At 36.2% G+C, this 11,725-nt stretch overlaps 1 protein-coding gene across 1 annotated transcript; it reads left to right on the forward strand.

The window, feature by feature from the left end:
* The first annotated feature begins 8,124 nt into the window (after positions 1 to 8,124).
* On the forward strand, positions 8,125 to 11,107 carry LOC141248304 (uncharacterized). The gene is made up of 4 exons (XM_073669340.1): positions 8,125 to 8,147; positions 9,259 to 9,352; positions 9,894 to 10,156; positions 10,870 to 11,107. The coding sequence occupies exons 1-4, from the start codon at positions 8,125 to 8,127 to the stop codon at positions 11,105 to 11,107; spliced, it is 618 nt and encodes a 205-aa protein (XP_073525441.1).
* Positions 11,108 to 11,725: the final 618 nt, after the last annotated feature.

Raw genomic sequence — 11,725 nt, forward strand, 5'->3', positions numbered from 1 at the left:
CTACAAACGACTCCAAATCTTTATTATTTATTTTATTGTTAAAAAAATATCATGCTTTTTGTCCATATCATAACTAGCAAAATACTATATAATTAGCTAAATATAACATAAATCCTAGAAAATCAAGGAATTTATAATGGTATATTCTCTAGTTTGCTATTTTTACCTTACCATTAGCTCAATTTACTTTTCTAGGAGAATGCAAAAGCTATATTTAACATCTCATATTGGAGATGCCTTTACTTAGTTGATATAACAATTCTCATAGGACTCATATATAGATAATTTGTAAATGAACGGGTAAGGTGAGTTAGCTTTGGCTTCAAGACGTCTGAATTTAAATTTAAACCAGGTTCGAGTTGATTGGGTCGTAAAATTTTCGAATCAATTGGGTTTGAATAGGGTCTGGTTGAACCAATGGGTCAAGGGCATCTTTCTAAATATTTAATAGCTTTTTCTAAATAAAATCAATGTTAGTGAAATAATATAATTATATAATTTCCTAAAATAAAATAATAATATTATCTAAAAATTCAAAATAAAACATATAACTTTTTAATGATAGTAACATTATATTATGTGAAATTAACTACTTGGATCTAGTTTGTGTTTTTTGTTTCGCCTCATCCGTTGTTCGGGTCGATCATATTTCCAGTCGGCCAAATCTAATTACTTCCCAAATCGCATTTGAATTTTATCGAGTCAAGTCGACTTTTGTCGGGTATACTACTACAAGAAAATCAGCATATACCGACAAATAAATCTGTTTGAATTTTCGACAGATTTGACGGTTTCCGACAGATTTAACTGTCAGAACACACCATCGGTATGGGCCTCGTCGCAAATGTATACCGAAGGAAAAAATAGTTGGAATAAACACCAAGTATAGCGACAGATTTAACTATGGGAATGATTTCCGACGGATCAAAACATAGGAAACTAGTAATGGATCTAGAATCCCAATTAATAATTTGATTACTCATTTTTTTTTATAATTTCGGCCAATATTTTTATTTGCATAAGTTGAATGTAATTTATGTGAAAATAATAATAATAAATATAAAATATAATAGAAAGACCAAGTTAAGAATTAAACATCAATTAATTCATAATCCAACCAATATCTTACAATAAACTTGAACATACAATACAAATTAACTAGTTACATTTTTATGACTTAAAAAACTAGTCTTTCTGTATATCATCGTCTAGCAAATATATACTACTGGTTCGGAAGCACACTTTAGAATTCGCCAAGGATGAACTCTTTGATTATGCCCCTAACAGCAAGCACTCCAAGCAGTCAATCTATTTTTCAAATTAAATAATTAATTAGTACTTAGAGATTGATTGTTGAATTTGCAGAACAATAATTAATCATCAAAAACATGCATACACTGCCTCAGACACAAATGCTACAGAGCACTTGAACATCAATTAAGATAGGTAATGAAACTAGCTAGTTTACAACAACATTCACCTTTGATCCTTCTAGTACTGATTCACATCACCGGCCCCAGCGAGTAGGCAGAATCACACCACCGTATCGGTAGAGTCAGCGAGGACGAGGAGGGCAATACAGTCTCAGCAACCTTGGTTCGGTGGACCCAGCTACAAGCACTATCTCCAAGTTCTGCACGCCAAGAGACAGGAGTAGGAGATGGCAAGAGGCACTGGATGATTCTTCGTTTGCCTCGTTGGTGGAGAAGCTGAATCACTAACTGCGAATCAGTTTTAATGCAAACCCTCCCGTAGCCACGTGACCAGGCAAGAGACAGACCCAACACTAAACCCCAAAATTCGGCCAGTGGAACCGAACAAACAATGTTATGAACAAAACCCCCAACCCACTCACCTAGATCGTTCTGGATGAGACTCGCAACACTAGCTCTCCCATGACGGACCGAGCCATCCGTACACAGTGACACCCAACCCGGAGGAGGCCGGTTCCACGAGATTTGTTGAACCGCTCTAATGCGTGCCTCGATCGGAAGCAAAAACAAACTCCTACATCTATTGATACTAAACACCTGTTGGGTGATGAAGCTCACCTTGCACCCGCTGAATGATTCGCTCTTGAATACCCAGAGATTTCTCCATTTCCAAATGCACCAGATCGCAGTGGAAAAGATGGCTGGCCAGCGGGGCCCAATCCTACCCGCGTCCAAAAGGTTCGCCCGCAACCAAACTGGCAAATCAGCCTCAAAAAAATCCGAGTATCAAAGACCCGGCTGCAGCTTCAACCACACATCCCTACCCACCGGACAATCTCACAAAACGTGTGTGAAATTCTCTTGGTAACCGGCACACCAGGCGCACTCCCCCGCCGTTGCCAAATGTCTTTGAAAACGCTTTGCATTAGTGAAAAAAGCGCCTTTGAGGGCAAACCACACAAAGAATCTCGTATTTTCCTGCACAACAAGAGACCAAATACAAGCATACACTGATTTATCAATGAAAGAAAACGTACTCGGGGAAGTGATAAGACGGTAGGCCGACGCCACCGTGAAGTTGCCGTCCGTAGAGAGGGGCCAGCTGAGTGCACCCGTAACCGCAGTTTCATCTCTGAGTCGAAGGGGCGCAATCTTGAGAATCTCGGTAGCCGGAAGGAAAGCTTCAAAACGGTCCAAATCCCACCCATGGCCGCGAACCCAAAAATCAGCCACCAGCCTATCAAGTAGGTCACCCGGCACCTCCAAAACCGCAAGGCTCAGCAGTGTTGAGTCCCCCACCCAAACATCCGTCCAAAAACGCACCTGAGTGTCACTCCCAAGCATCCACATATATAGGGGCCCTACTAACAACCAAGATCATACCTCTCTTGATACCCCGCCAAGCGGGCAAAGGGTCATCCCGTTCCATCATAGACGGTCTCACATATTTAGCGCGAAGAGCCCTCACCCAAAGGTCATCCACACATTGCACAAAATGCCAAGAGAGTATAGCATTGAGCTCCACATTAAACTCTAATATTTTCTTAATCCCTAGGCCACCCAACTCACAAGGCTTACAAATCTCGTCCCAAGCAACAAGGTGGATACCCCAAATAAACGCCTTAGTGATGTTATCAATCCTACTACAAGTAGATGAAAGAAGAGGGGGAGTGGCATCGTATAAACTGGGATCGCATTGAGCACCGACTTAGCAAGTATAACTCTATCGGAAAAACTAAGGTGCTTAGCCTTCCACCCAATAAGACGAGAGTGGATCTTCTCGATAATCGGATCAAAAGTAGAGCGGGAGATAGGTTTGTGAAGTAAGGGGATCCCAAGGTAGAGGCCAAGATCATCGGTACGGTTTAAACCACTACGAGAAGCCATAAGCGCTTTTTGATCCTCTTGGATGTTGGGTGAGAAATAGATTAAAGATTTAGCTTTGTTGACCTTAAGACCCGAAGAGCAAAAAACACATCGAGGATACGCTCAACTTCAAGCACTTGATCAACCGAGGCCTCCCCCATAAGGAGAATGTCGTCCGCAAACATAAGATGCGAGATAGGTGGGTCGCGAACCGAAATGGACATAGGTTTCCACCGCGCCTCCCTAACAGATTCCTCGATCAAGTGGCTAAGTCTCTCAATACAATGACGAATAGGTAAGGTGATATAGAGTCACCTTGACGGATCCCTCTACTCACACGAAACTCCTCCAACATCTCCCCACTCCAAACCACTCACATAGAAGTTGACGAGATGCACTCATCAATCCATTTGATCCACTTCTCTGAAAAACCCGCGTATATAAGAGAGTCAATCACAAAGTCCCATCTAAGGCGAGCCTTCTCAAGGTCGATTTTCATCAAAACAAACCCCTTCCTTCCTTGTTTACGCTTGAAAGAGTGCACAACTCAATGCAATATGACAAGAGAATGATGTGATCGGTAATCTTAACAAAGAAGTAGTTTCCATGGAGAACGTGGATTTGCAGTTACTGAATACTTAAAATGTATAAAAATTAGTTTAAAAAAAATTACTTATTAGCGACGGAGAAGATCTTACTCACTTTTACCAATACACATTTTCGTCGGAATTCCGAGCATATTTTTATACCGACGGATAAAATAGTCAATAACCGGGGAATTAGTAATTAAATATTATATTTTTTTAACAATCTTTGTCCGACGGATTAATCTGTAGGTACATTGTTTACAGACTTTTCCATCTGTCGATAAGGATACCGATAAATATGTTCGTCGGAATTTATCCGTCGGTAAATGTGAATTTTCTTATAGCATCAGTTTCTTAAAAACTTGTTGGAAAATATATAAAAACTTATCTCATATCGGAAATTGAGATATAAAGTGTCTAATATATATGCCCATGAATAACTCTTTCTATTTCACTTGATCTTAATATGGAACTTCGTAAATTTATATAGTGAGCTTTATATATATGTACATCTAATCCACTCTCCTAAACTATATACATCGTAAATGCCAAACTATTTATGAGCGTTTAGAAATAATGTACTGTACATACATATAGTAGACATAGAAATGTTTGAAACAAGTGAGGATGGATGGATGGATGATGAATTATTTGTACGCAAGTGTGTATATATGGATTGACGATTGTGTACGCAAGTGCATGTGAACTGCGAGGCATGCCTGCCCTTTTGTCTGCTTTCTTCCTTAATCACATTATGATCTAAGACACCTCATGCATAAATCATAAATCATTAGGTTAAGTGATACGTAGACCATTCGGATAAACGTAATTGAAAGAAGTTGAAGCATGAGTTAAAACGAGTTTGAAAAATGAGGAGACGCAAAAGGACATGGATAGTGACGGAGACATCTGATGACGAGGAAGAGTGAAATTATTTTTTTATTTTCGATGAAATGATTATATGTAGTATTATGGTATATGAATTTGTGATTATAGTTGTGATGGAAGAACATTATATTTGTAAAATAGCGCTAAACTTAGAAAAAGTTGCAAAGTGTTGGTTCAATTTTATATTAAAAGATCAAAATAACTAGGTGCATCTATCACACGGTAAGTCATATATTAAATTAATTTAAAATTTAGCTTAATTTTAAGTAACTAACTATCTCTATTTTATTTTTTGTAAGTATAAACTGCAAGTTTAGTCCGTGCAAACAAACATTTTTAATTTTATAACTAGATATTAAGTTGATGATTGTTTTATTTATAATCAGATCTGATATGTTAATTTATTTTAGATAAATTAGTAATAGATTGATAAATTTGTTTATTTTCATGTGTGTTCGGGCTTTAGTTATGAGCTTTAGACAATTTATTATATAAATTTTTTAGATGGTTTAATAGTATTATACATATTTTCGTTAAAATAGTTCGCTAAAAGAAAAAAAATATTCGATTTTGTTGAGATACTTTTGTTGGTAATTTTACCTCGTAAACGAAAATCCTTACTTCAACAGTGCCATTACTTATATAACCAACGTTCAACCTCATTTAACACATTATACACGACTAATTAACTTATTTTTTTACTGGTTTAATCTATATATACCTCATTTTGATTTTTTTGGGTAGAAAATTATCTCATTTTCATAGACCGTTTTGAAAGTATACTGTATATAAACGTAGTTTGAGCTGATTTGGTAATATATTTTTGTTAATCATACTATTGGGTCAAATAATTTAGGCTCAGTTTAACATATTAATTTAAAATAGGGAGCCGGAGTTGAACAACCAATATTACAAGTTAAAAATTAAAAAATAAAATTGATAAAAAAAAGTTATATATTGAGGGCTGATCGGGCACGTCTTGAACACACAAATTTAAAACATGACAAGCACATCAAACATGAAAAAATTTAACGCCAAGAAGAGGTTGACAAGCAAGTTTCAACTCTCTCAAAGATGCGGTGTTGGCCGATGCATTGTCAAGTTTCAACTCTCTCAAGATGCGGTGTTGGCTGGTGCGTATAATGCGGTGGAAACTGTAGGATTTAGTCTTGTAGTTCTTCTTTATGAAAAATACTATAAAGTCTATAATTTTGGATGATTAATTAACATTTATATGATTATATTAGAACTTACATAGTCAAATTATGAGTTAGTATAAAAATGATAAAATAATATATTTCTATTTAGATCTACTATAAGGAAATTTGGTTAATATAAAAAATAAGTGTTATATAGTAATATAATATTGATTTGCCTAGGCTCTGGACTAGACGCTAGCCCCCTCCCCCGGCTAGCACCCGCCTAGCATTTTTAGAACACTGTCTGTATGGTCCCCTCCCACTTTAGGCTCTCTTAAAATGAACACGGATGCACACGTGGGGGAGATGGGGTGCATGTCGAAGCCGTTTTTCGAGATGGGTATTGTTTTATCATTGTTGTTGGGGTTCTCTCTTATCGTCATGCTTGGTATGCACTCACGACTGAAGCTTTGGCGGTGCTCTTCGGCCTTCAACTGTGCTCCTCGCTCGGCTTGTTCAATCTTATACTCAAAACGGAATCGCTCTCCATCATTCTGAAACTTCATTGTATGGAGCTTAACCATTCCTACTTCGACTCAATTTTTCTCAAATCAAGAGGTTTGGGGATGTTTTAGGGGAGTTTACTTGTAATCATGTTGGACGAGCAGGTAATACGGTTGCTTACTTCGTGACTCGGTTTGTTTCAGCTTTGTGTTCAGAAGCGACTTTTGTATCGGACTCTTCGCTAGGTGCTATTGTCTTGGCAGAACTTGACATCAGTTAAGTAATATATATGCCAGTTTCTTTAGAAGAAAAAGCTCTATTAAAGAAAGACATATCTCATTCATTAAATTTAGGAGAATAAAATAATAAAAAAAATAGTTATGTACGTCTGAAAGTTTATTTTATCAGACAAAACCATAACAAAATTAAATCCTCATGCTTGGTATGAACATAACTATGAAAATAAACCTACTCTAAACCCTCCTTCCCAAAATTGCTAATGGGTTCTAACATCTAGATAGTGGTAAACCTATACTATAGATATGCTAGTTTAAAATATTATGATAAACTTGTTCTTCTTACATTATACGATAAATAAATGATAAAGTAATGATAGTAATATAATTTTGGAATTCTCTTCTATATGTTGATCAAATTCATTAACTTCGTAAACTCCGATCTTTAGATTAACTGTTACAGACGCTAGATAAAAGATCGTGATCGTAAATTCTTTTTGTGAACTATTCTTATTCTACAAGATTTTTGATATCATGAGTTTCATATGAATGTCGTGACTCGTGAGTGTGACTTTCCTTCAGTTTCCTTGGTCTTCACTTCAATAAAGTTCTTTCACTTTTAAAATCCATCACAAGCCATATGATAATGTGTTCTAAAATATTTTAGATAGGTTGTACAAAATAGTTTTTGTTATTAACCTATCTGAATGATATAATATTGTACCTATACTTATAATAATTGATAAATTAAATACAAAGATAGCAAATAGAGAAATAAAAAATTTTAAAACGATAAAAAGATGAAATTATAATAGAGTAATGATTTTCTTTTAAAGGTGCAACAAGATCAGAGATATTTAAACCTTCTTTTGTTACATTCCGAATTAAGAAAAATGATTTTATTTTTAATTGGGCATCTGGTGTTGGTGGAGGATTTTGCCTTCTTTAATTCACTAATTGTTTCAAATTATTCAAAGAACTATAAAAGTTATTTATATCAAAGACGAAGAAAGATAAATCTTATCTTAAATTCATTGTACATATTATACTACGACAATTATGGAAGTCCATTGATTTAACAAAGTAAAGAATAGATCTCAAAACAACAAATTAAACACCTGAAAGGGGAAATTAACCTATAATTTATAGTTATACCCTAGCTTTCTAGAAACATTACAACTTAGTCCACAAAATAAAAACAAAAATGATGATAAGCGTGACCACATCATCGCATCATTTCATCTCTCCCACCTTCTATTTGACCCCTTTTCATCTTCCAACTACCACTACACTGCTCAAAACGTCGTCGTTTCTGCATCTCACATCACTGCAAACCTAACAGCATGAGTTGGCGTTGATTCTCCCTCTATCTGCGCTCAAATTGTACCCGGCAACCCTCTATAAATACCCGCTCCCTTCTTCAACAATGTAGCACAATCGCGAACGACAAGAAAACCCACGAATCTATTCAATGGCCACCAAAGTGTATATCGTGTAAGTTCGTTATTCGTGTTGCTTATCGTGAATTGAGATTTCCTTTTCTTTAAGATTGATAGGACCATTTTTCGGTTGATCAGTAGTATTTCAGAGTGATCTATGATGTTCGATTATTGTTTAATTGTATAGCGAGCTCAATTGGATTTCTAGCTGTTATGTTTGACCTATTTGTCTGATCTTTTTCGTTGAATGCAAAATTAGAAAATGTGAATGGCTCTTAATTGATCAAAAGATTTAAATTGAGCTCAATCAATCGTGTACTGGAGTAGAAAGTTAGAAGTTGTCAGGATCACATTTCAAATTGTGTTTATTTCAATTAATAGTATACTTCTGGTTCAATATAGACTCATACAAACCTTGTTGTGCTATGTTCAGTCAATTATAGTAATTCGGTTCTAAAAGAGCAACTTGACAGTCTGGTTGCTGGTTTCAGTGGATCTGCTAACTCACAAGATTCTATTAATTATTATGGTAGATTACAGTTGCTAAACAAAGTTGCTATTGATTTTTGTCTCTAAAATTTTGAGATGTATGACTTAGTGCCCCTTTAGATCTTGATTTATAGAAAAAGGATCCGTGTCCTAGCATGGAGTTCCTCTTAATTTTGGTTAGTGATGGTGGAAGTCATGTATAGACTTTTAGTAATGGACAAGAGATGTTTCCATAGCTTGACTTATACAAGTAGGATCCACATTTTTGTATCGATTTTGAGTTTGCGAAATGTATCTCGAAAGCTTCTGTGAAATTGGATCAAATTGGTAGGGTATAGAATAAGTTATCTCTATCTTCCTTGGTGGGCCTAAGAATGATCATCACCGTAGTCGGCATCCAATAATCCAACATCAAACTTTGACAATATGATGTGAATGAAGTCACACTCTTTTACTTATTCTAGAATCTTTTAGTGGCCAGATGTACTCCACAATATGCATTTGACCCATATGAGTAATGGCATGTTACTTTTTTCCAAAATGTCTTGATTATCAGAAAAGTAGAGTGAATTATATACTAGAACAAGAAAATGCAGCAGAAAGTAAATTAAAAATAACCTAAACATTTTATGGGGTCGACACAGTTGCTAAAATTTCATGTGTTTTCAATTCTGCAGTTACTATTCCATGTATGGACATGTTGAGAAATTGGCACATGAGATAAAGAAAGGAGCCGAGTCTGTGGAAGGTGTTGAAGCCAAACTCTGGCAGGTAATTCTGTCAATCAAATTTCACCTGTGCCTTCGCTTGAATTTTAAAGATATTGGTTCAATATCAAATGCTGTCAATTTGTGAAAACTTTGTACATGTATATGCAGAAGTATTTGTTAACTATAGATATCTTGAAGTCAGATTGTGCATAGGTAAGGTTATATATGTCATGTCCTATTGGCTACTATCATACTGTTGTCACTATCTGCATCTTTATTTTTGCATTGTCTATTATGAGACTTTTAAACAGCATCTTGCAAGTTTCCTCACCTGGAATGATATCTCATGCACTAGTTTAAAATCATTATCTATTTGACTATTTCTAATAGGATAAGTGATTACACTAAGTTTATAAACTGCATATTTTCTCTAATATTGACTTCTGAGACACATATGCCTCTTCAATGTAAAACTTCTCACTTCTCACTTCTCATTTTCTCGACCGCCAGACCCCACCTAGGTTGAAAACATGTACTTTATTCTCTTATAGATTATATATCATCTGGTATCTCAATTGCACAATTGGTCATGGCATGTACAGGTTCCAGAGACACTACAAGGTGAAGTACTCGGTAAAATGAGTGCACCCCCCAAAAGTGACATCCCCATCATAACACCAAATGAACTTCAAGAGGCCGACGGTTTTGTTTTCGGATTCCCCACAAGATTCGGTATGATGGCAGCCCAATTCAAGGCATTCTTGGATTCAACCGGAGGACTCTGGAGAACCCAATCATTAGCCGGCAAACCAGCTGGAATCTTTCTCTCCACCGGCTCTCAGAATGGAGGACAAGAAACCACAGCGTAATTCTCTACCCATGATAAACTAAACTGTTGAGCAGAAAAAGTTAAAAAATAAAATAATGATTAGTGAGACTTTAACATTAATTGATTGATCAATTCACATTACAATAACCACTAGGATAAGTTGTTTTTTTATATATTAACCAACTTAATCAAATTTATTCAACATATTTTAAGTTACTACTCCCTCTGATCCAAATTTAGTGTCCTTGTTGTAAGGGTTCTTAAATGATCCAAATTATTAGTCATTTTAGGAATTCAATAAGAGAAACTAAACTCTCATTATGATCTGCGTATTTTAAAAACTTTAAATCATTAGTTAACTTTTTCTTAATACTACACCCACTCCAAAAAGAATGTCATTTTAGCTATTTTTGACAAGTTTTTCCAATAATACCCTCACTAATTAATGAAAAAATAGTTATATTTCAATAGAAGTTTATAAGATTCAATCCATTTAATTAGGTGTACACGCGTCAGATGATGTGCATTTGGCTAAAACTACATTCTTTTTTGAACGGAGGTAGTATGTGATTTTTTTTTTCTTTCTAAAACGACAGTTATATTGGATCTGAGGGAGTATGTAACAACTACAAAATAAAACAAAAATGGTAGTGAGTGAGACTTGAGCATGGGTCTTTATTTAGATTGAAACAACACTCTTTTTGTGAACTATGAGTTGTTCGGTTGGATCTAAATTCTGGGTTCGACAGGTTGACAGCTGTAACTCAGCTGGCCCACCACGGGATGATATTCGTGCCAATAGGGTACACGTTCGGTGCAGGAATGTTTGAGATGGAGAAAGTGAAGGGAGGAAGCCCGTATGGCGCTGGCACGTTCGCTGGAGACGGATCCAGACAGCCTACTGAGCTTGAACTGGAGATAGCTTTTCACCAAGGCCAAGTACTTGCAACAACCGCTAAGAAGCTTAAACTACCTGCTGCTGCTTGATTCCATTTACTTGCATTTATTGTTCTTGTTTTCTTTATATAAAAAGTACTTGCTTTGTTACTTGTTGATTTGCATTGGCTGTTGAGTATTTTTTTGTATGTTTGTTGATTCAAGGTTGTTCTGTATGTAGTTGGTATCAATGTTGGTTTAATCAGTTATGTGTGTGATAGCTTTCCGTATTTATGTTTGTATTATGGATCTTGATTGATTACTACATCCGAAGATATGTGCTGCAAAACTTGTTTAAAAGTTGCGTTTTTCATACGACAGTTCATCTCCAACAAACAACTATTCGACAGATCAAGGTTGAGACTATTACCGTCTCTAAAAAAAACTCTCTTTTTCCATTTTCTTCTTCGGCCGGGATTTCCTTGCTTCGATTAGATCTCTGTCGGTTCTCTCCCTCCTCTTCTCTCTCTTTTCTTCTCCTCCCATGGTGTAGATCCTCGTGGTGTTCCTCTTGGCTGTGGCGCCTCCACCGTCCCTAGTTCTCTTCGTCAACGTCTTCGCGCAATATTGTTCTTGTTCGTGGGTGGAGACCCTTCATCGCCTCCATGGCGAGCAAGAAAGGATCGCCTGGCTCCTCCAAGAAGCAAAAATCCAAGGTTAAATCTTCTT

Source organism: Phyllobates terribilis, unplaced genomic scaffold (genome assembly GCF_046119375.1).
Source record: "Phyllobates terribilis strain yellow unplaced genomic scaffold, ASM4611937v1 Scaffold_3623__1_contigs__length_73835, whole genome shotgun sequence".
NCBI lineage: Eukaryota > Metazoa > Chordata > Amphibia > Anura > Dendrobatidae > Phyllobates > Phyllobates terribilis.